The 26,088-nt window shown below is 41.6% G+C and overlaps 1 protein-coding gene across 7 annotated transcripts in view; it reads left to right on the top strand.

The window, feature by feature from the left end:
• PAFAH2 (platelet activating factor acetylhydrolase 2) overlaps positions 1-26,088 on the top strand; it is a 1,159,086-nt gene that overhangs the window by 324,472 nt on the left and 808,526 nt on the right. For all 7 annotated transcript variants that reach the window (XM_044060057.1, XM_044060056.1, XM_044060053.1 and 4 more), the window contains 2 exons: positions 21,616-21,766; positions 22,780-22,873. In XM_044060057.1, the coding sequence (XP_043915992.1) occupies positions 21,616-21,766; positions 22,780-22,873 (245 nt within the window). The remainder of the gene's footprint in view (positions 1-21,615; positions 21,767-22,779; positions 22,874-26,088) is intronic.

Below are 26,088 nucleotides of genomic sequence, written 5' to 3'. Positions count from 1 at the left end.
CTGTTTTCAAACAATTTTTAGGGTCATGCATACATGTTTTTGATTCACTTTCCTGATTGTATTAAATTGTATTCCTTGTATAATACAGTACCAGTTGTTAGGGTGTGTTTTAAATTTGTAGTTTTGAACAGTCTTCTAGTAAGCAATGAAACAAAATGTATGAATAAATGACAAAGCTACCCATTTCAGAAAATTTCAACCATAAAAAGCCACTCAAACATCTGTCATTACAATCCAAAATCTCTGCAGAAGTAAGCCATCTAAATGATTACACATTAAAGGGATCTCTACCTAATGAAGAGGTTGCTGCTAGGAAACAACTTTATATTTCATTATTTCATCTACAAATAAAGTGGCTGTTACCCTTGAAGAATAAATTACCTATGTTACATTAAAAAATGATAAGCTAGTAATATTGCAATAGGGAATGGATGGCAAACTGATAAAACAGGTTTATAGTTACTAGGTAATTCCTCCAAATGAGGACATTCACAGGACTGCAGCATCCACTCCCTTTAAAGTACAACACAGTACAGTATCAGCGATCCATCTGCATACTGTGAGAGTAGAACCCACAGCCTTCTGCATCAAAAGTAAGGCTACTACCTGTTGTGCTACTACAATGCAAACAGACTCTGAATAAGCAGTACTAAACTTCTCTTCCCCTGATTTTTTTTATTTATTTAACATTTGTTTACCAGGAATGCCCAAAAGTCAATTTTCAGCAGAGGCCCAGGGAGAAATGCTCCAGACGCATGTCTTTGAAACATGGGAGAAAATCAGAGCCCCCAGAGGAAACCCACACAAATACAGGGAGGACACACAGAAGGCACCACAACCAAGAATCAAACCAAAAACCTCTTACTGTGAGGTGACAGCACTACCACTGCACCATCCACTTGACACAACTAAATCTCTCAATTTCACAGCAGAAGAAATCTGGAAAAAGCCAACATTTATTTGGGGGAGGGGGGCAAAGGCCCAAAGCCAGGGACACATGTTAAATATTGCTTCTATAATCTTAGAACATTGCTAAAATAGTGTTTTGTGTTACCATGTGTTTCCAAAAAAGATAAGACTGAAACTTAAAGGGCTGTCATTATTTAGTGAATTCCATTCTCACTGATTTGCCAGAAAACCACAAATTCTAAGAGGAATAGACTAAACTTCTTGGATCACAAGTGGTGGTCTGGGTAGAAAATGCAGGCTCCTGTACCTAAGGTACAGGGTTTGAGCCCAAGTAATTCTAACCACCAGCTATAGGGGCATTTTACACACACACACACACAACACACACACACACTGTATGTGTGTATATATATATATATATATATATATATATATATATATATATATATATATATATATATATGAGAAAGATATCATATATATATATATATATATATATATATATATATATATATATATATATATAATGTGTGTGTGTGTGTGGTGTTACAAAAGAAATAACCAGCATGGAGATAGATGGAGTCATAAGTCTGCCACCACTAGTAATACAGAACAGTGTCCTTTACAGTGGTAGATGCAGTTCTATTAGTCATAGGGTCTATCACTTACAGGTCTTATATCAGCAGACTGTTCTGCAAATCCATTAGCCATTATTTTCCTAAAATGTAGATTTTGTGGCAGAGGAAAATACTTTCAGTGCTCTAGTAGATCAAGACTGTCCTCCATTGCTGCCTGGCTGCTTTCAACAGACCTATATGCATGCACAATGGAAAGGCTAGGAACAGCAGAGCCACACTATAGATCATGGCCCTGCTTTACCCAGCCTCCTGTCCATTAGCAGAGACCACACACAGATATATATATATATATATATATATATATATATATATATATATATATATGTATACTGTAAACAGACACTCTCAAAACTGTGCATACACGAGCACACACGTGTATGTGTGTATGTGTGTGTGTGTGTGTGTGTATATATATATATATATATCTATACACATACACACATACATATAGGCAGATACTCTGAACAGACATCAAGAGAGCCCTACACACAGTGCACATATGCAGACGCATGCGCAGATATTTCTACTATCTATATAGAGAGAGAAATATCTCTATCCATCTATCGGTTTAGATAGATATGCTGTCTATACACTCGTGCAGCATCACTTACTTGGTTTGGCAGTCTGAGCAGTGTACCAATTAGCTTCCACTAAAATGTATTGCTGCTTAATGCTAAATACTGGTGAGCATTTTCACATTTTCTGAGCTGCTCTAGTGGGTGACTTGCATAGGACAAACTTGTATGACTTATATACTATGCAGGTTTCCTACCTGAAGAGTGCACTGGGCTGGTAATGGGGCGTCAGTAAGATAGGCCTAGCTCTCAGACTACCAAATTTACACAAGGCTCTGAAAACCTGGTCATGGATCAGTGAGGGTCACTATGAATTGGGACAGCCTTACAGAGTGTGGAAAGCAATTTGCTGTGCCTCCATGCTGCACAGGTTATCTACAAATCCTGTCACCGGTCACTGAGAATACTCAAAATAATACATAAACTTTTGTTGTGAAAAGCACTGAATCTTAAAGCCCAAAGAATTAATGCACAGAAATTAAATATTCTACCTGGTAAACAAGCTTAATAAGCTACCAAGGAACAAAACAAGCGAAATGTTGCCTGCTGGACACATTGACCTTCATTCTCATGTACTGTAGTAATTATTTAAATCATGGAGTCACTATATAGGCACACATTGAAGCATAGAAATGAAGCTATTAATTCTAACAAGAAAACTATGTTAAAGAAACGTGATCCAGGTAAATGGAAACCATCGCTGCAGTCTGAACTCATAATGATTTATAGAATATATTTATCAAGCTTGATTTAAACTCCTGTCTCAAGTGTTATACTTCTTTCGTGAGAATATTATGGTAGTGTCTGTACAGTACATACTCTTCACTATCACTTATCTTCCTCAGTACATCTGAAATCACAGGCCATATTTGCCTGTAACTAAATTTCAGATAACTACTCCTTGAGCAAAACAGATATGTTTTGGTGTATGTTATGGACAATGTGTTCTGTCTAGCTTGCCGTGCTTGCAGACCTAAGGCAAGTTGAAATTGTTTTATATGGATCATTAGGCACAAATCTGTAAGAAAGTGAGTTGTGACATAAATGGACCCTGCTCAGCATGAAAAACATAAACGGACCTGCTCAACAGAGCTTCCTTCCAGTTCGGACCTGCATAACAGCATAAACGGAGCTTCCTCAGCATGAAAAACATAAACGGACCTGCTCAACAGAGCTTCCTTCCAGCTTGGACCTGCATAATAGCATAAACGGAGCTTCCCTCCAGCTCAGCCTGCATAACAGCATAAACGGAGCACAGCCTGGATGCGATCAGAAATGCAGCAGCAGGTTCCACGCACTTTTGTGTTTGAATTTATGTTGCATGCATGGGTCTGCCTGTAGGTCTTACAGCTGTAAAAGTGGGGGGGGGGGCGCTCCCTCCCCTTCACTCTATGGTTCCGGCACCTATGAATAAATTTAACATGTATTTTAGGAAAGAATACTGGCAAATTAATGGACTAATTTGATATTAGATTCTGACACAACCTTAGGAAGAAAGGATACATTAGTTCGTAAGGTAAGTCTATCCTTGTGAAAAATAGTATGGAGGTTTTAAGGACAATGTTTGAATCTCAGAATTTCATGTGGTAGAAGTAATGGCTACCATTGTCTTCCAAGAAAGGTATTCAAGGTCACACTTAACTGCTGGTTTGAATGAGGAAAGTATAAGAGCTTGCAGTACAAGATTCAGGTCCCATGGAGAAGTAGGGTCTTTTAAAGGAGGTCTTAGAAGAAGAGTGCCTCTCAACAAGGATTTTCAGAGCTTATGAGACATGACAGAGGAACCCTCAAATCAGTGTGAAAATTCAGTATTGCTGCTAACTGAACCTTAACTGTTGAGGAACTAGCTCCTTCATTAAAAAGTATAGCCCGAAATTCCAGGATGTTATGTATGGGAGCTGAAAAAGGATCAACATTATTTTAGTAAGCCCAGTAAGCAAACCTTTTCCATCTACTGGAGTAGAGCTTTCATGTAGAGGGTTTATAGAAAGATAAGTACATATGTTGGACAGGCGAAGAGAGCATACCTTGTCTGGATATTAATAGAATTGGAGAAGCCAGGCTGCCAGCCTGATGTTTGATGAGTCTGGATGAATCATGCCTGTTGGATGAGACAGGAGTTCTGGAGTCGATCCAGAATCCAAGGTTGGTGAAGTAAATGATGCCAAAGGAAGGGGAACCTAATCTGTTGAGGTCAGTAAGGTGCAGTGGGGGATGACTTTGCTCTTCAACATGGCAGCTTTCTGTTGGAATTTCAGCGGAATTGGAGGATAAGTGTAAAGTAGACCAGGGACCAGTTGTGAAGGAGAGCATCTCTCTGTTATTCCCCCTGTGGGGAGATTAAGTCAAAGTAGCTGCTGCATTTGTTGTTTAGGGGAGAAGCAAAAAGATGCAGCAAGGCTGGCCCCACTGACAGAAAATCATTTCCTCTACATTCTTGTTGAGAGACCACTTGTGAGGTAGGAGAATGCACCTGTTCAGCTTGCCTGCTGTCCCATTGGACTTCCGTGGAGTGTGTGTTACTTTGAGAAGGCATTTGGATGAGATCGCCCATTGCCACACTCTGAGCGCTTCTTCACACAAAGGATAAGATCTGGTTCCTCCTTGTCTCTAGATGTAGCAAACTACTGACCTATTGTTTGTTTGGTTTGCAGTTGCCCCCAAAGGGAGAGCATTCTGAGGGGCCTGTAACACTAAAAGTGCTGCTCTCATCTATAGGTCAATGATATGCAAGTTGGCCTCTTCAGCAGACCCAAGTGCTTTGGACTGTTTTCCCCAAAAAATTCCCCCTCCACCCCGAATGGGAAGCATCCATGGTCATTATGGCCTTGGGCAGAGGGGGAATGAATGGACAGCTTTGTAGTACTTGGTCTGATTGATCCACCATTCGAGATCCCTCTTGTATGAGTGGATGATTCATATTGGGCTGACATGGGTTGGTAAAGTATTGCCATTGTGTTGCTAGCATCCACTGAAGGATCCTCATGTAAAATCTGGCTAAAGGTAGTAGTTCTATAGCCACTGACATTGATTCTAGAACTCAACGGACCAAGTGGGCTGAAATCCTGGTACTGTAGATTATTTTTCTGACCTGTGACCTTATAGACTGAACCCTTGAAAGAGGTAGTGAAGCCATCATTGACTTTGTGTTGAACAATTCTCCCATACACTCCAAATTTTGGGTTGTTTCTGGTTGAGACTTCTCATATTTTATGGTTATCCCAGATAAGAACATGTGTGGAGAAACTGATCTCTTGCCCTTATTAATTAATGTCTAGTTGTGGCAGTAATGAGCCAGTTGTTTAGATATGGAAACAACCAGAATCCTTGCAAGTCTCAAGTGAGCTGTTACAACTGCCATACATTTGATAAACACTCTGAGGGCTGTGGTGAAACCAAAAGGCAGAACTCTGAAGTAGTAATGACTGGCTCTCAGTCAGAAGGGTGAAAACCTTCTAGATTGTCTTTTCATCTTTGCAATAGTATGCATCCTGGAGGTCTGTCTAGCACATCCAGTCATCCTTGCCCAGAAAAGGGAGAATGGATGGAACCATGACCATCCAGAGCTTGGTGGATGTCTGTCTAGCACATCCAGTCATCCTTGCCCAGAAAAGGGAGAATGGATGGAACCATGACCATCCAGAACTTGGTGTATCAAACTGACTTGTTCAAGTTGCTGAGATCCAAAACTGGTCTCCAGTCCCCTGTTTTCTTTGGCACTAAAAAGAATCTTGAGTAAGTTCCAGATTCTAACTGGTCTTGTGGGACCTCTTGAATTACTTTTATCTAGCAGCGTTTGCACTTGAATTGCTGCTTACTTCCTCTGACTGAGTGGAACACTGGAGGTTTTTTCTTGAAATTGAAGGTGGAAGGGAAATATTGTATAATCTCCGGAAATAATCCTCTGCACCCAAGTATCTGTTGTTATTTCTAGCCAGGCTCTCTGGTGCAGGGATAGTCGACACCTGATTGACTCCAGAGGAGTGCAATCAAGCCTCCTATCAGGAGTACTGGAAGGGTCTGTCAAAGAATGAATCTCTGGACACCTGGTTTTGCTAGCTACTTCTGCCAAGGGGATGGGGTCTACCATTAGAGTTCCCCCCTCTACCCCTGTGGGAATTCCACCACATGTGTCCTGGAAAGGTCCCTGGGACATTTTGAATCACATCTTTTGATTACCTCATTGATTCTTGGAAAAGGATCTTTGAGGTGTCAAAAAATGTACGCCCATGGTAGACAGGGTCTTTCCATCCTTCTCACACATGGATAATGTGTCATTCACTTTCGGGCCAAACAAAGACGTGCAGTCAAAAGGAGCATTGACAAACAAAGACATGAAGGGCTCCACAAAATCACATAAGTGCATCCAGACTTCCTGATGGAAATTCCCGAACCTGCTGCCTTTGAGGTTCCTTCGGTTACATGAGAAATGAGCCTCATGGGTGAATTGGAAATAGATTTTTGGGTAGTTAACTGAGAAGTAACAGATGATTGTACTTCCTCAGAAATGGATCCTGAGATGGTGTTTGAAAGCTCCTCAATCAAATAATTCCCTCTGTAACCTTGTGAAATGTGCCAAATAATTCAGGGACCTTAAGGCGAAGGTTGCTGAAGCATAAATAGGCTTCCCAGACTCATTCATTGCCCCAGACTCCTTGTTGAAGGGATCAACAGTGGAACTTTCCTCGGCAAGTTCCTGTTTAGTGGCTACTGCCACAACCATGGCATCAACAGGAACTCCTTTTCCCCAAAATTGCTTGTCCTCCAGTGGCGCCATAATTTTTTCAGGTCTCCAAGGTATTGGTTCAGTTGTGTTAGGATCCTTCCATGCTCACCATGAGATCAACTCATTGAGCTCGTCGGCGGGTGAAGTAACCCAGGAGGTAGGCAGCCCAGTATCAAAAGCCTCCAGGAATACAGACTGCTCAGATGAAGGGTTTCTGGACATCCATCCACCTCTCTGTTTTAAGATTTCAAACACATCTCCAAATGAGACACTTTCAGGAGGTGACTGTAGGGACCCTTCACCCTCATTGAAGTCTGTATCTTCTGTGATAGACTTCTTTGTGAAGTCCAAGTGCTTCCTCTTGCATATCTTCTTCTTAGGGACCTCCTCAGTGAGATGCCCTGGAGAGGTATTGGAAGAAGTCGGGATACCCAGTTGGGAAGCCTAGGGTGTCAGTAATGGCCGTCCTGTGGAAAAGGGGGTTGAGACTCTGAGCACAAAGACATCAAGGCTGTAGATGGAGTATCTGAGGGGGTAGGAATTGTGTGTATAACTGAGACAGATAATTCTCTGCCCATAGCCTCAAGGGCAGACCTCCCCAGAGAGGGAGAGGACCTCTGATTCAAAAAGGCAAACTTCTGAACCATTGTCCCTCCCTGCTCCAAGGACAGTCTCTCCAAAGATGACCTGTGCTAAGGCTCCAAGGTGCAGAGGTGGCTTCAGCAACCTTAGGAGTAGACTCCAACACCTTGGATCTAACAGGGAAGCCTTGGCTCTGAGTGCCCTCCAGATCCGACTGAACCGAAGTGCTCAGTGCGAACTTCAGATCTGAGAATAATTGTATCCTCATATCAGAGTCAGATGTAGCCAGACGTCTCAAATTCAAGCACTCTTGAGACGGTGGAATGAGTCAGAGGGGGAACTGGAAGAGGGGTTGTGACAAGATCAGACCTCCTGACTTGAAGGGGTGCCCATCAGGGTCTGCACTGAGAGATTTTTCTTTACCTTTCTCTTCATATCTTCTGCTAAGCTCCTGGAAGAGCGAGTGGACAATCCCAAAGGGGACCTAGGTCTCTCCAAAAAGGGAGAGGGAACCCTGAAGGAAACTGGATCTACTGAAGGGGAGTATCTAGTCCTTGGAAGGTAAATAATACTGGATGGAGTAGCTGGATCAGTTGGTTTATGTATCTGATCCAAAGAAGTGTGATCCAATATGTTTTTTTTTCTTTTCCTTCAGATCTGATGTTGATCATATCCAATGAATACCATTTTGCGAGCTTCAGATTTGACTTTGAGGGCAGAGCCAAAAATGTAGTCTTTTTCCCTTTAGGATCTGAGGGAGAAGTCTGATCAGAAGGAGGACTTTTTCTAGATTGCTCCAAGGCCTTAGAGGAAAAATGTAGAAGTGCTTGGAGAAGGAGATTTAGATCTTTTAGATTTTTTGGGGGGACATAGCTCCAGATAAAGCCTCTCTGAAAGAAGGAGGCAGAAGCCCTTTTAATATCAACTTATATTTTTCCTACCAGGGCTGTAGGGTTACGCAATCTTTTTGTAAATGGACAGGTCCCAGACAGTACACACAAAGTGTGGGCATCCAATAATGGAATCTTATGCCTGCACTTAAGACATTTTCTGAACCCAGCTGGGCACATTTCTTTCTCTGCCATGGTAGCATCAACAGTGAAGAAACAAGCAGATTCTAAGGTGCAAATTCAATAGTAGAAATTAAAGATTTTTTTTAATAAAAGTGATAGGAAAAGAAATTACCAGCAATGGTAATAAGTAAACTATACAGCATGGAGAGGAGAGGAAAAGATTAAATAAACAAAGAAAGTGGAAAAAAGTGCCAAAAGTAAACTGATAACCAAAAATAAGGCACTGGAAGGTTCATCATAATAAAATCCACCGTTTCATTGATCGCACATAATATTAAAAAACATAAAACACATCCAGAACGCATTAACTGTATCACCGCGTTTTCGTCACAAAAACTTTTTCAGATGAGCATACCAACTTCTGAAACCCTTTAATATACAGAAACATCCCCAATTAATTAATAAACTATTATACTTTTAAAAACACAGTGCAAAAAAACTATATACACAAACAATGCAACACAATACAGAAGTGCATAGAAAATAATTTGTTGGTCAAGCAGGAATCTTGTAAAAAACATACATTTACAATTTTTAAAAACATATAAACAAAAAATGTTTAAAAATATAAAACGTTTTTAAAACCACATTTAAACACTGTTGTGTAGGTCATACAAAATGTAAAACAGCACCATCTGCTGGAAAGTCACATAATTTAAAGTTTAGCTGACCTAAGCTTTAAGACTGGCTTCAATGAAACTGTCTCATTCAAACCAGGATACCTAGTAGCTTCAAGAACTAGTTGCCAGTACAGTTCCCTGTATTCTAGGCGTGTTTCCCAAGGGCCACCCCTAGGATCAATGGGCAATATTTCTATTACATAAAAATGAAAATCAGCTCCTGCACAGTTCAGAGTATGCTTATACAGAAAATTGTTACTGTTCATCTTGTTTATATTGCACCTGTGTTCATACATTCTTGACTTTAATTTTCTCTCAGTTTTGCCTATATAGAATGCTTCACATTTGTCACACAAGGCTAAATAAATAATTCCATTAGTATTGCAATTAGCAAAACCATTTGTTTTAAGTCTGTCTCTACTTTTGAGATGAACCATCTCTCCAGGTTTAACATAAGGGCATTGGGCACAACAACCACACTTGTGTGTGCCCCTTTTGTTAGAAAGGTGAACACCTGTCCTAGGGGTACCATTCTCCAAAATGTTTTTAATACAGTGTCCCCTTCTGTAAATACACTTAAAAGGTTTATCAGATATATACTGCAGGTCTGATGTACTAGCACATCTGTTCCATTCTCTTTCTATAATGTTGCTGGCCAACCCAGGATCGCCGTCATAAGTAATAACCAAAGCAGTGTTGTACCCATTATCACCTGACCTCTCCGATGTTTGAATATTTTCACGGTCCTGATTGTCGCTCCCGAAAATGGGGGCAAACCTAGATTTTCTTACTTCCAAAACTTTATTATATACTTCTGCTAGAAGCTTTTCTGGGTACCCCCTAGCTTTGAACAAATCCATAAGATAAGCAATTTCAGTAATAAAATCATTGCCATCTGAGGTCATTCTGGATATTCGAACAAACTGACCCTTTACTACCCCTTTCTTCTGGTGATGTGGGTGTGCACTGGTATAATATAGTTAAGAGGGAGGGTGGCCTAATGGTTAAGGTGTTTGCCTTACAAACACAAGGTGCAGGGTTTGAGTCTCAAAAGGGATAACTGGCTAGGCTTACAATGGCTCGCAAGGGCAGTTAGCCTAGTACAAACCTATGAACCTATGAAGAGTTTGAAAATGTTGCTTTTCTGTAATCTCTAGTTTTGAAGTTCCCTCCAGCCTTACTGATACTGAGGTCCAAGTATCTCATTTTGTCAGAATTGATTTCATACGTAAATCTTAAGAAATCTGTGGTGCTAGACAAATAGTTAAAGAAATCTAAAAACCTACTCTCAGGTTCTACCCAAAATAAACAAATGTCCAAAAAACGAGCATAGGAGGTCAGGTGATAATGGGTATAACAGTGCTTTGGTTTTTACTTATGACGGGGATGCTGGGTTGGCCAGAAACCTCATATAAAGAGAATGGAACAGATTTGCTAGTACATCAGACCTGCAGTATATATTTGATAAACCTTTTAAGTGTATTTACAGAAGGGGACGCTGTATTAAAAACATTTTGGAGAATGGTACCCCTAGGACAGGTGTTCACCTTTCTAACAAAAGGGGCACACACAAATGTGGTTGTTGTGCCCAATGCCCTTATGTTAAAGTTGGAGAGATGGTTCATCTGCAATGTAGAGACAGACTTAAGACAAATGGTTTTGCTAATTGTAATACTAATGGAATTATTTATTTAGCCTTGTCTGACTAATGTGAAGCATTCTATATAGGCAAAACTGAGAGAAAATTAAAGTCAAGAATGTATGAACACAGGTACGATATAAAAAAGATGAACAGTAACAATTCTCTGTATAAGCATACTCTGAACTGTGCAGGAGCTGATTTTCATTTTTATGTAATAGAAATATTGCCCATTGATCCTAGGGGTGGCCCTTGGGAAACATGCCTGGAATACAGGGAACTGTACTGGCAACTAGTTCTTGAAGCTACTAGGTATCCTGGTTTGAATGAGATGGTTTAATTGAAGCCAGTCTTAAAGCTTAGGTCAGTTAAACTTTAAAATATGTGACTTTCCAGCAGATGGTGCTGTTTTACATTTTGTATGAACTACACAACAGTGTTTTAAGTGTGGTTTTAAAAACGTTTTATATTTTTAAACATTTTTTAAAAAATTTTGTTTATAAAAGTTTTTACAAATTCTAAATGTATGTTTTTTACAAGATTCCTACTTGACCAACAAATGATTTTCTATGCACTTTTGTATTGTTTCATTGTTTGTGTATATAGTTTTTTGCACTGTGTTTTTTAAAAGTATAATTATTTGTTAATTGATTAATTGGGGATGTTTCTGTATATAAAGGGGTTTCAGAAGTTGGTATGCTCATCTGAAGAAGTTTTTGTGCGAAAACGCGGTGATACAGTTAATGCGTTCTGGATGTGTTTTACGTTTTTTAATATTGTGTTTGATCAATAAAACAGTGGATTTTATTCTGGTGAACCTTCCAGTGCCTTATTTTTGGTTAAAGGAAAAGAATACTAATAATAGTATTTGAAGGTACAAAAATGTACGGAAGGAGGAAAGATGTTTTAACTAGAAGAAACAGCAAAAAAGTAGGTGTTTAGGTAAGGGGTTAAAGAATACAAGTAATACAAAAATTAGAAAGGTTTTGCTAGGAAAAAATAGAAAATTACAAAATTCAAATATTTTTCTGCTCGAGAGTAATGGTCACCATGTATTTTGCGTATAGAGGCAAACGGGTTCTGAGGTACTTGGGGTTGGAACATTATGGTTAAGGGAGAAGCTTGAGAGTTTTTGGTTGCCACAAGCTTTAGCAATGGCTGAGTTGGATCCAAGGAATTGAATCCTAACCCATCAGTTGAGGATAGAATGAAAGTTGACAATATCAGATCTAAAGTTATTTTTAAATCTGAGCACTTTTTGTTTCCTTTTATCCCTTGTCTTTGGGTTTAGCTGTTTCTAAGCAGGCCATCTATTCCTGGATTTCCAAAGCCACTTCTGTTTGTTATTCTATTTGCAGTAAATGTCTTTCCTCTTCAGTAGAGGCTCATTTTACCAGAGCTGTTGCTTCCTCTGGTGTTTTTTTCAAGGGGCTGGATACCAGTTCCATCCTTGATGTTGGCTATATGGTCTTCTGTCCATACCTTCATTAAGGATTATAAGCTGTATGTTATTTACAAGGCTAGAGCTGGCTTTGCCAAGGCTATTCTGCATGGTCTCTAAAAAGGTAGTTCAGTGCCATCCTGCTCTCAGGCTTCCTCTTGAGCTTTTCTCTCCCTTCTGTTTTGAATACTGCAACAGTGATAAGGAAGGACATCATACAGTTGTGTAAAGCCTTACCATAACAGTAGATGTCCTTCTCTTTACTGTTGTAGTATTAGATACCTCCCCACTACCCCCTCTGCTGTAGTCTGTTCTTTTTGCCCTCCTGGCTGAGAGGCTGTTCTCTGTTTTCTACTTCTGGATGCACATTATGTTCTTTGTGTTTCACTGTTGCAGTACTTACTTGTGCGATTTCCTGCTGTGTAAGCCCTTGGCCGGCCTGCCTACCAGAGAATAGTTTCCCTCCATCTGGAGCCAGTGGATGCCCTATCCAACATCACTATGCTTTCATATAAGGGTAGTCGGCCAGCACCATGATCTCAGTTCTTTCTTGCCGTTGGAGCCAGAAGTAGAGTGCCAGCCAATGTGTTGGTCACTTTGCAAAAGAGAAAGAAGACTCCGGAAAGAAGACTCCGGAAAGCTAAGTGTCACATTGGGGAAACATTTGTTTCATTTGACTAATGTCAGAGAAAATATTAATTGTCTCTGCTGTGGCAAACGGATACCACATCAGGACTTCCACTTCGTGTGTATTGTTTTGGGCTGGAATACGACGACCCAACTGTCGATTTTTTGCTAGCTTTAACAGCAGGACTATTAGGTGTAGGGCCAAGATTTTAGCGAGGTATCTTGGTGAATCATCTAGTCATTCATGTCCTGTGGCATCCACCGGTCGAGCTGAAATAGACACCCCTAAGTGAAAAAGAGATAAGGAAAATGATTCAGGCATAGGGCCTCGGATGACACCTGCTTGCTGTTGGCCAGTCCTCTTAGGCTTGTAGAAGGTGAGGCACTTTCGCAGCCCTATTCCACTACCAAGGTTGTCACTTGCCTCTATCAGGGCCCGTTTGGAGTCCGATATGCTTTCCAGTCCCTCCATGTCTTTCCAAGCCATAGGACTCTGTTCGTCAGTTGGGTCCAAGACTGCTATACAGGCTGTGGCTTCTGACGACCTCGCTAAGACTGACAGTGGACCTTCTTGTCACCTAGATGTTGCTACAGCCTTTTGCCTGCAACAGTCAGTTGTCCATTCTAGGCCAAAGGTTAGTCACAGGACTAAATCTAAGGCCACTCACAAAATGTGGCTCCAGCCCACTCTCAGCCTAGGCCTACCGGCTCCCATTCCCAGGCTTATCAACAGGATTTTGTGAATTTGACTGAAGATCTAATCTCTCTGGTTAGATTCCGGTGACCTCCCCTGAGTTTTCTCCAGGTAAAAGAAAAAGAGACACCCCTCTAGAAGACCTCTCTGATTCTTTTGATTCAGTTGAGGACTTTGACCAGGAGGATTCTACCTTTGAAGAGTGTGCTTCTATGGTCTCCTTTGGGGATTCATAGGAGAATCTTGCATCAGCCTCCCCTCTTGAGGATATTTCCTTTGGGTAAACTCTTCACACCTTGAGAGAACACTTCAAGGGAGAAGCACAAGACTGCCCACAGTCTAAGAAAAGAATTAGTGAATTTTTTAACCTCCCTGAAGAGAAACCCTTCGCCATTCTTCCTGTCTTAGAGGTGGTGGATGATGTTTTCCAGGAATCTTTCTTAAAACTAGACTCCTGGTCTCCTGCTCCTGGAAGGCCGGACGGCCGGACATATTTTATAGGGTTCTGAATTCACACAAACATCTCTTTAAGAACCCTGTGGCAGATTCTGAGGTTGTGATCTAAGGCCCCAAGGGAGCCAAAGCTAGCTTATCCAAAAACCTCTTGCCTACTGACAATGAAAGTAGGGCCTTGGATAGCTTTGGCAAAAAAGTTTACACTTCTGCTACCCTCGCCATGCGGATCTTGAACTGCTGGTTTTATATGGTTAAATACCAGGAAACTATTCTGGACCAAATGAAGCAGAAATTGATGGCACAGACAACAAGGGTCTCTCTAAGGATTTATTGGACCTTTATAACTCCTGCTGTCAAGTAGCCAAACACCCCCTGCACTGCGACTATGATGCTATGGAAGCTTCCAGTAGGGCTGCAGCTACATCTTCTGTCATAAGACCTACCTGTCTGAAAGAACAGCCTCTCCCAGACCATGTAAAATCCAACCTCCTGGACTCCCCTTTGGATAAAGAATTTCTCTTTGGTCCCAATGCTGAAGCTTTACTCAAGAAAATGGAAGACAAGGCCAGTTCCATGCAGACTGTTAAGGACTTTCATCAGGTCCAGCCTCCTCACTTCAGCAGAAACTACCTCACCTAGCATTTCTCCTTTCCTTCCCAACCCAAGACTAGGCAGAGAAAGCCCCACGGGGAAAGGAGCCGAAGACAGCACAAATGCCAGAAGCAATGACATTCAGAACCTATTAGGCCAGGGGGGCTCATTCCCACAGTCCCCTAACAGGAAGGAACAGTGACTCAGCCATGGTAATCCCTAACCCCTCCCCTCCCTGTCCCCCTCTTCACATCCCCCACACAGGCTAGGGGGGACTCTATCACTATTCCCCAGAATCTGGACTCGCATTACTGTAGACCAGTGGGTGCTAAACATTATTTTAAAGGGTTACAAGATCAAATTCAAGCAACCCTTTGTTCCCTCACGCTTCCCAAACATTCCAGCAAAACAAAAAAAATGAAGCATTGGCTCAGATAGAGTTAATGTCTGCCCAGGGCTCTGTGGAACCAGTACCAGAACACTTACAAGGAAGAGGATTTTACTCCAGACTCTTCCTGGTACCCAGAAAAGAAGGTACATGGTGGCCAATACTAGACCTGTCAAGACTCAACCAATTCCTGTAGGTACCAAAATTGAAGATGTTAACCCTTCAAAAACTTCTACCCATGATTTCTTCCAATGCTGCTATGGCTACCCTGGACATAAGATGCATATTTTCACATCTCCATAGAAGAATCACACAGAAGGTTCTTATGCTTCAGAGCAGGTACCAGGCACTATCACTTCTGCATTTTGCCCTTTGGCTTGTCTACTGCTCCCAGGGTCTTCACGAAATGCCTAGCCCCTTCAGTAGCTTTCTGCAGAACAAAGGGAATTCAAATTTACCTCTCTTTCGGTGATTGCCTCGTCTAGGCAACAAACCCAGAAAAACTCAAATTGGACCTGCTTTTCACCAAAAACTTTGTGTCTGTGGGGTTCACCATCAGTGCACAGAAATCAGACAAACCCCACACCCAGGATTGTGTTCCTGGGGACCCTACTGGATTCGGCCCTCCAGAAGGCCTTCTTACCTCCAGACAAAGTTGACTTCCAGACCCTATACTTCAGACAAATAATGGTCAGGAATTACCTCACAGTCAAGAGTATCTCAGGGTCCTGTGTTATATGGCCTCTTGCATCCTCATGATTCAATGGGCAGACTAAACATGAGGAAACTTCAATGGTATCTCAAGAATGTGTGGTCCCAGCATTCACAGCCTCTCACAGAAAATATAAAGCCGATCCATTGTCTCAGGAAGGAATTTGCTTGGTGGGTCCAGACATGGTCCCTCCTTCCATTTCTCCTTTTCAGATTCATCCCCCAGGAGCAAGCTCTGACAACAAATGCATTAGAAATGGTCTGGGGAGCCCACTTCATATGCCCCCAGACTCAAGGAAAAAGGAACTTATGTCAATCCAAAAAGGCCTGATAGCCTTCCAAATGGAATGGAAGCCAGGAGTACTAGTAGTGAAGACAGGCAACACCATGGTTATGTGGTACATAAAGAAACAGGGGGGACCCACTCTTACCTGTTTTGCCACCTAGCAATGGTTGTTTGGGAAACAGCTCGCTCCTTGGGGTTATACCTCATGGCACAGTACTTGCCGGGTGTACACAACCAACTAGCAGATCACCTCAGCTAAAGCTTGTCAGACCCCCACGAATGGTATCTGCATTGGGAAGTATTTCTCAGCATAGCCAAACCTGGGGTGTACCAATGATGGACCTTTTTGCCACCAAAAAATGCTCATCTGAAAAAGTTTTGCTTCAGAGATAAAATAAATTCACCCTAGAGGACAGATGCTTTCTTTTTTACTTGGACAGGCCTTTACCTGTATGCATTCAGTCCATTACTACTGCTTCCCAGGTTATTGCTAAAGATAAGAGAAGAGGGGCCAAGGGTAATTCTAATAGCACCAGACTGGCCCAGGCAACACTGGTACCCTCTGCTAATCAGCCTGACCAGCACAGAACCATTGCAGCTGATACAGAGAATGGGCCTATTAACACAGAACAGGGGCAAGATCAGCCTGCGGACACTCCGCTACCTTGATTTCATGGAAGGAATGTCTCCTTGACAAACAGGTCTTGGATATTCTAAAAGAGGCAAGGAGATCTAGCATAAGGAAATCTTATTTTGCCAAATGGAAAAGATTCACCCTTTGTTGCAGGCAAAAAGCACAAAAGCCTTGTATAGCCAAGATTCCTTTCATTCTGTCTTATTTAGCCAGCACTTTTAACAATGGACTCTCTTACTTCTCAGGTATCTCAGCCTACCTGTCTTCTCGACCTCCTCTCTTTTCTCACCCCATCATGAAACAGTTTCTGTGAGGGGTTGTTCTCGCTAGGGCTCCAGAAAGCCTCCAGTTCTATGGTAAGATCTCAGTTTTGTGTCGGAGAAACTGACTGTTTCACTCCTTAAACCAGCTGCTTCCATTTTGTTAAAATTTTTAACCTGGATGACTGCCCTTTTACTAGCTGTCACCTCACCAGAAGAGTTTCTGAGCTTCAGGCAGTAATGCGTGTATGGAATCCTTCATCAACCTCCACCCAGATGGAGTCCCCCTCAGGACTACCCTTCCTTTAAGCCCAAGGTGGTTACAGAGACCTTGTTGAATCAATCCATTCATTTGCCTACCTTCTTCCCCAACTCCCAGAACAAGAGGGAAAGCATCCTTCATTCCTTGGATGTACATAGTCAACTGCAACTGGATTTAAAGTCATAACATTTGGGCATGAGAAAATTTCATTTATCTAAAGATTCCTGAGATTTTTTAGATAAAATGAACAAAGTTGATTTTGATGGAGGGGTATTGTTTGACAGTTGAGATCTTTATTCAGTTATTCCCCATGATTTCGGTTTAGCATGGTTTGTGGAATACCTTCTTGATAATGGTATCCCACAGGATTCTGTTAACATCTATGAAAAAATTGTTAGAAATGGTGTTAAAAAATAATTTTCTCATGTGTGAATGTAAATATTATGTACAATGGACTGGGGTGGAGATGGGCTCAGTGTGTGGTAGCCTTTTTACCAATATTGTAATGTTACAATGGGAGACGTTGTTTTTGTTTAATTCTTAATTTATGGCAGATTGTAAATTGTACACTTGTTTTTTAGATGACATGTTTGTTATATGGGATGATGATATGAATAGGTGGTTTGAATTTATGAGATACATTTATCAGACCACTGAATTGTTTAAATTCTCTTATTAGGTTATCAAATTAAGTATTGCATATTTAGATATTGATATTTTGCTTGGTAAGGATTTAATTAATAAAGAGATTTTGTGTACAACTGTATCGTAAGGTGATATTCACTAATAGGTACCTACATTTTACTAGCTTGCACCCCATTCACAGAAATGTGCTGGTGCGAATGGACAATTTGTTAGGGCAGCACAAATGGTGTCTATATTTGAAGATTTTTTTAAATGAATGTGACACCATAAAGAATATGCTTTTAGCAGGCGACACCCAACTTTACTTGTGGACAAATTATTATATGAGGTCATAAATAAAAGAGAACATTTTATAAACCTATTTTGAACTATGGTCAAGGTGGAGTGAATGGTAATGGAACTGCCACCTTGTCCAAAGATTGCAATAATGGTTTATCAACTCTAGAATTTGCTGACTGTGTAGGGAGACAAGTAGCTGATGTTTCTTATAATAGTTCATTAGTTACCCAGTTTAATGCAGGTAGTTATACTATGACTTGTAATTTAATTTCCAGTCTTTTTCCATTAAATATGGTCCAAGAAGCTGAATGGGAAATTTTCAAGTGTGTTTCTTTGAACAATATTGTTGTCCAAAAATTAAATTGGGAAATAACCACTTAGACCACCATGGTTTAATCAGAATCTCACAATCCTCCATGATTATTTAGTATAAGATTGTTTTATTAAAAATTATGTTCATTGGCTTGAAGCTTATCCAAATGTTTTTACACCTACAGGTTTCTTTCCACACAGCCCTGCAAACAAGCAGGACAACGTGCCTCAGCTTACAACTATTTTTTAGATATTTTTGGTCCCTCACCATGAATAGCTAATGCCCATTACTGTGAGCCTACCATCCGCCTCACTTAGGACCCTCCTCCTAAGCCTCACCAACCACATCCATTGTTTCCCCCTCCAGTGGGAGCTTTACGCACCCAATCTACCCTTGCCCGATACCACCAGTTCACCTCCCCACTGAACCTGGTCCAGGCTCCCCACCAGTCTTGTTCTTTTGCGCCCAATTCACCCTGCCCCGAAACTCTTTCGTCACCACTCACACACCTCTCCACTAAGCACACCCCCACTTGACGCACACAAGCCACAGTCTCTCCTAATTGGCTGTCACCTTTCATACACACACCTGTCACTACCTCCACCTCCTATATCAGATACATTCGCGCCCATAATTAGCTCCACCCTCGCTCCCCCATAAACACCAATCACATTATGACCCATACACATCATACTGTTGTACATGCCCACACTCGCTCTTTTCACAAGCCACACCTACCCACTGCCGCTATTGGCTAGGTACTTTTACCTTGCTGGTCCTCCCGGGCGCCATTGGGTTACTTTTCCCACGCCCCAGCCCCTCTGTTATTGGACTCTTCCAGCACCTCTTTCCACTTCCCTCTGCTCTATGGATTGATGACGTATTCTTGGCAATAACCAACCACTCACACACACACTCCCCTCCCATGGACCCGCACAGCCGCAAGCACCTATGTTTTGATTGTCTTGATTTTTAGATACTTTAATTTTATAACGTTGTTTTACAGTACATTCCATATTAATAAATGAAAGCCTTTATTTGTACTACGTTACAATTAAAAATTACATAGGCAGCTTTGGTTATACAATGAATTAAGGACAATTGTCACTCTAATATAATTACATAGTATATACCTTACCGTAATGGAAACTTCCATAAATATATGCTAGTTGTTTTTGTACTGTTACATATAAACGCCATGCCAGCAGTACAATTCTGATATAAAGCTTTGGATTTTTCCTTTTTGTATGCGCTCACCTACCAAACAGTAAATAAATCTTTTAATTGATTGAAGAATCTTGGATATATATTTTTTCATTTGACTCTAATGATCGGAGCTGCATTTCTACTTTTGGATGTATTCCTCATTTAAGTTATTTGACTTTATTAATATGCCTGCAAATCATTAACAGGTTTAGTTGAGCTTTTGTCAACATATTTGACTACATCTAATATCTTTTATAATTGGGACTACCTGGGTTTAACAATTTCAGCACTGTTTCGCTTCCAATAGATTATTACTCCACAGTTAAGATAAGCACCAAGGTGCTCGCTGTATTTTGTGAATTTGGGGTTTAGGACAGATTCTCTTCCACGACGACCATTTTCCTTTTATCTGCGTACGTACTTTCCAGAGTGTAGTTATAGTATTAGGAAAATTATTGAAAAAAATGGCTAATTTTTATGGAAGAGAAGTCAGTTTTGGACAGGGTAAGTCAGAAACCACAGATTACATATAGAGGGGGTAGTAGTTTGAAATCTGTAACTGAGACGTTTGGGTCAAAGATTAATGCTCATATGCAGATAAATTCTAGTGCATATCTTATGTCAAAATGCTGGCATTGTCCTGCATGCCATTGTATTATGGTGTGTAAAGATTTTAAGAGTAATAACTTGAATTTGTAAGTAACAGTTTTTTTTTTTTTAATTGTTGCACTACTGGTATTATTTATGTGGCTCTATATCAGCAATGTCCTGCCTACTATATAGGTAAAATGGGTAGTAGGCTTAGAGACTGTTAGTGAACATTTATATGAAATAAAAAAAGCAAAATTGTCTAATGCTTTAGCAAGACATATAGTGGCGCATCCTGACCATGTATTCGAATTTGTTATTTTGGAAAAGCTGTGTATAAATGAACATAGGGAGCCATGGACATTACATTTGGAGATGTGTGAGTTGTATTGGCAGTTTACTTAAATGCATGTGTGTGGCCTGGTCTAAATTATCAAATTTCTATTAGTTGTTTGTTAAAACTCAAGTCTTTAGAAAGCTAATATGTTTAATTATATATTTTTTATTGCTAATTGGATTTTATATATTTATGAAAATAATGGGAAATGATTAGGCGTTTATGTGGTAATTTGTATAAATGTATTATATGTGAGTGTATAGCTTTAAATGCAGCTGATTGCATGGAAAGCTTTGCTGTCAGGTGATTTGTGAACCTTTTTAAATGAATGGAGGTTTTACTGCACTGGATCTGATGAAGTTTTAAGAATAGTAAAACAAAAGTACTTATCTTAATTAAATTTGTATCACTATTTGGAGTTTTAGTTTTGGTGCTAGTTAATTTGTCCTGTGGGAGTCCCTGCGGACCTTGTGTGTGGCTTGTTTTTAGTATTGAACAGGTGCCTGTCAAATGATCAAACAGATTCTTGAAACCCATATGGTTGAACCCATATGATTGACAATTCAGTCCGTCAAACTGTTCTGACTGAGATCATGTTACAGTAGTGATCAGGAAATTTGCTCTTTTCTCCACTTAAGTGGGATCTTGAAGTTGGTATATATAATTAGCAGGGGGTTTGGGGGGTGCAAGGGAGCTTGCTCCCCTGCAGAAGCATTTGTTGTGTTGTATGTGGGTGGTGTTTGCATTTTAATTTGACTGAGTTGTTGATCATATGGGTTCGACCATATGTATTTTGACAATCTGTTTATTCGAACATTTGACATAGATCCATTTTGAACCTTTATTATTGTCTAGTCAGTCATAGTCCTTTTTGGCAACTTCAGACATAGCCATCTGCATTTGTTTTCAAGGTGCTCCCTGTTTTGGCCCCATGTCTTGTTTAGAATGTTTGGTTTTATAACAACACTATCCAAGAGGAGCACATCAACCTCTATCCTAGTTGGATTCCTCGTCTTTATGGTACCCCTGATGTTGATCTGGCCTTTCTGGTTTCTTTACATTAAGGATACAGCCATTGCATGCTGGTTTTCCCTTCTGTGTATGCAGAAAGTAATTATTTCTATTTCCCTTCTAGGGCTGTTTTTTCAGACTTTACTACCCTTGCCACCCAAGTGAGATCCGCGAGGAGCCTTTGTGGATGCCTCGATATGAATATTGCTGTGGCCTCGCAGGTTATGTCAATTTAAATATCGGCTGGTGTGCTCCAATCCTTAGTATGACTTTTGGTAAGACAGCTTATTAGATCTTTTTGTGAACGTTCTTCTTATACCCTCTGGCAAATTAGCTTACAAGATCGATCAATTTATTTTATCTTGGGCTTTCATATATTTGTGCTTTGCAGGATCCACAAGCCACATACAGCCTGCTGCAGTCAAAATAATTTTTCTTATACAGTTGACACTGTATCCTGGTTTGAATTTACCTAATCCTTTCTATGTTTACCCAGTGTAATGTTTCAATTGTTTCTTTTAATTCATTTTAATTGCATTCCTGCAATGCTGTTTTTTTTTTTTTTTTTTTTTTTTTTTACAAGAAACATCTTTAATAAATTATTATGTATGATATAGGCAATCTTACATTTACATAAAGGAAAATAAGCCATAGTGACACACACTAAGTTGCAAACATTACAAACCATGTCAATACAACTGTAGCTGCAGACATTATACATCACCTTTAACATATCTGGAATGCTGTGTTTTTTGGTATTTATCAAGAGGGTTCTGCCCATTTCTGAATTGTGTTTTGAACCAACTCCTTTTGCAACTGACATTGGGTCATCTCTGTTTTATCCTCCTTGAGATGTCCTTAACTTAACAGTAGTCAGGCTGTGATTTGTCGTTTCTCTTCAACAGCTGACCATGCTTTCTGTTTGTGGTCATCAGTGATTCAGTGACATTACGGTTGTTGCAGTTGTTAATGGTAACTAATGTTTAAATGTCCTTGATGTGTTCATGTTTGTGAATTGTAAAATTGACTTGTTTCATGATGAAGGTAACCAAGATTACTTTTATTAGTTTAAACATCATATGGGAAGTTGCTGCAATCTGCATATGGAAATGTCCACGCAGCAGAGTCCAGCAACTGCGTAGCTCCAGCAATGACTGCAGTTTGTTAGTGTTGGTGTTCATCTGTATGAAATGTAGATGCTTAGCCCACCTTTTCTGTCTGATCAATAGAACCTTTATGTGCAGTACCAAAGCTGTGTCTTTGTTTAATATGGCATTCTTTTCCTTAGGTTCGTACAGGGTACCTGTGTGCTGGAATGCTGCCGTGAAACAGGATGATAAATTTCCATTGATTATCTTTTCTCATGGCCTTGGGGCTTTTCGGTAAGAGACTGCAGGAACACAGTGAATTTTTAATTTCCTTTAAATATTGATGTTATGTAGTCCAATCTCGCCTACATTCTTACCCATGGGTTCGGATCCGAATGTCGGCTCCAACTCGGCCATACTTTCTTTTAGCTCGAAGTCTTTCTATTGGCTGGGCTAAGATGATATCCCATGCTGCACTGCTCTCTATCCCCAGATCTCGTTTGCCGCTCGTGTAGCTCGGACGTGGTCTCGCTCTTGGCTGTGGCTAAGTACCCTTTTCTTCTTTATCAGAGAAGCTTTTTGCAAAAAAGCTATTTTAATAGCTATTGTGTATGTTCTTGTCTGTTTTGTGGAAAAGTTGTGTTTTTCTTGATTGTTATTCTGTGGTATCCCACTAGCTGTTTCCAATGGGCTAGGCCCATTTCAGTTAAAGGACCTAGTCTGTCCCCTTGCTTTCCTTGTGTGCTAAACGTTTCCCGAGACTAAAACCATTTAAAGTAGAGGAATTAGTCCTCTCCCCCTTGTGTTTGTGTCTGAGGATCGTTTAACTTAGAGATCTTGTGGTATTCTGTCTGTTGTAGGCTTTTTCCCGCCTTGTGACGGTTTGACCGTTGGTAGATTATTCAGTTGGTTACTTGTTGTTGGTTAACTATGTCCAAAGATACTAAGGAGCATAAGCCCTCGGGCTTCAAGAAGTGCTCTAGGTGCAGTTATAAAATGTCCATTTCCGATGGACACTCTGTGTGTACTGTCTGGGAGCGATTCATCTCCAGGAATCATGCAGTTTCTGTCATGCCTTTAGTCTGCGTGTTCTTCAGGAAAGGAAGAATAAATTGACTTTGAAGGGACTTCTGAAACCCTCCTTTGAGGAGGGTCTGGAGAGTGCTTCCAGCTCTAAGGCAAAATCCTCAAAAGCAAAAAAGTGATCTCAGGCTCCATCAGTCTCCTCGGAGCCACCGGAGAAAATAGCAAAGTCTGCATCGATATCCTCGGCTCCATTGTCCTCATGGCCGCAGGAAGTGTCAGTTGTTATGGAACTTGCTTCGGCTCCAATCTTCTTGGAACCCGTTCAGAGCCGATCGCCTAGCATTAGGCCAGTATCCCCTCCTTGCAGGTCCCCTTCGGAGAGGAAGTCTCGATCTCCTTCTCCATCCTCCAAATCTTCCAGGACCTTATCAGATGTGACATCAATAGAGTGGTGCAGAGACTTCTTCAGTCACCGGTACTGGTAAAATTATTCTCGGCTCCGACCCAATCGGCTCCGGAGCCGGTCCCTCAACCTGCATCGATACTTGCTCCTCTGAGCACATCTCAGTTTTCGGAGCCGGAGTGCTCGGCTCCGTGTGATGTCCCTAGGTCGGTTCCGACAGCCCCTCCTGGCTTATCGGTTCCGATGTCAGCTCCGACCCCGTCTGCGCCATCCACGGAGTTCAGGACTCAGGATTCTTTGGTCGAACCCGAGGGAGAGGCTTCGGGACACCTCTTGGCTCCTAGTCTCCCTCTCAGTTCTTCGGCACGGGGAAGTCTTGGCTTTGGAGGCTGGTCGTTCTTCGGACCCGGGAGGGTCATCATACAGGTCGGTCATTCTGTCCCCTACTACACCAGTGCAGGTCTCTGATCACCATCTATCTCTGGACAGCAGAGCCCCAAGGCCTCAGGGTATCCCCACGAGTGGTCCCCATATTTCTGAGGCCCCTCAGTTTTTGCCTGAGGAGCCACCTAGAAAGAAGATGTGCAAGAGGAAGCACATAGATTCCCCGGATAAGTCTCTCACATCAGACACCGACCTCGAGAAATCGGAGGTGTCCCTTAAGTCATCCTCTGAGGATGTTTCTTTCTCTGACATCCTAGAGATTTTGAAGCAAAGAAGTGACTGGCCATCCAAAGCCCCCTCTGTGGAGGAATCGGTCTTCCTGAAGGCCTTTGGTGTTCAGCCCTCCACCTCCTGGGTATATCCACCCTTCGACGAGCTTCTGGATTTGGTTTGTCGAAGTGTATGGGAAACCCCTGACTCTGTGGAACCAGTCCCCGGAGACCCAGTACATTTTTGCCTGCTCCTCCTGATAAGGAATTTCTGCCCAAGAGAGTCCCTGTGGATGCCATGGTGGTGGCAGCTGCCACCAGAAGGAATTAGCTGAGACTTGTTCCACCGTCCATCCCACTAACAAGGAGTCTAGGACTATGGACCGGTACGGGAAGCGTACATGTTCTTCAGCGACCTTTACCTTACTGTCACTGAATCACACTTTACACGGCTCAAGAGAGATCTCCTCAAGGAGCTTGCAGATACTCTCACGGGTAATGTTTCCGAGGCGGTGGCCCAGACAGTCAACGCTCAGATGTCTACCCTCAGTTTCATTGCAAACTCCTCCATGAGGGTAATCTCCTACGCAGCCAAGGGAGCGAGTAGGGCAGCAGGTTCAGGAGTTGCTCTTAGGAGGCAGACCTGGATGCGCCTTTGTCATTTCACCGAGGCCTTCAAGTCTTCATTCACTGACGCCCCTTTTGATGGTTCCTCTTTGTTCGGAACCAAGGTGAAAGACACTCTCACTAGGTGCGAGCAGGAGGGAAAAACTCTTGTCTGCCGTAGGAGTCCGTTTTTCCTTTCCCTCTAGGCCTTATCCCAAGGCCCAGAGGGGTGGCAAAATGTGGTTCAAGAAATCACAGAGGTTTTTTCCCGGTGCACAAGGTGAGCCCCCCTCCAGAGGAAGGGGAGGGGGTGATTATTCAGGGAGATGCCACCCTAGGGGCAGAGGAGACCCCCGCAACTCGGGAGACCACGATTCCTTTCGTGGTTCTCCCTACCCGGCGGTCCTGATGGGAGGCCCGACTGTGCGTTTCCGGAGCCAGTCGGGGGTCGAATTTCATTATACCCGGAGGCCTGGCAAGATATCACCCAGGACCAATGGGTTCTACGAATAATTTCCTGAGGATATGTCATTCTCTTCTCGTCAAATCCCCCTCCAATCAAGAAAATCCTGGATGTTCCACCCAGTCAAAGGGATTACACAGCTTCAGAAGTTTCAAAGCTGCTAGAAAAAGGAGCCATCCAACATGTCCCCTCAGACCAGATCGGATTAGGGACTTACTCCAGATTATTTTTGGTGCTGAAAAGGACAGGGGACCTGAGGACCCATATTGGATCTCAGCCAATTGAACACCCATGTGCAAAAGTCCAAGTTCCGAATGATCACATTGCAGTCTATTCTCCCATTGTTGGGAAAAGAAGT

Source organism: Protopterus annectens, chromosome 1.part2 (assembly GCF_019279795.1).
Source record: "Protopterus annectens isolate FY-2018-M chromosome 1.part2, PAN1.0, whole genome shotgun sequence".
Lineage (NCBI taxonomy): Eukaryota > Metazoa > Chordata > Ceratodontiformes > Protopteridae > Protopterus > Protopterus annectens.
Note: the sequence above shows the minus strand (reverse complement) of the source record. Positions and strands in the feature narration are given on the sequence as shown.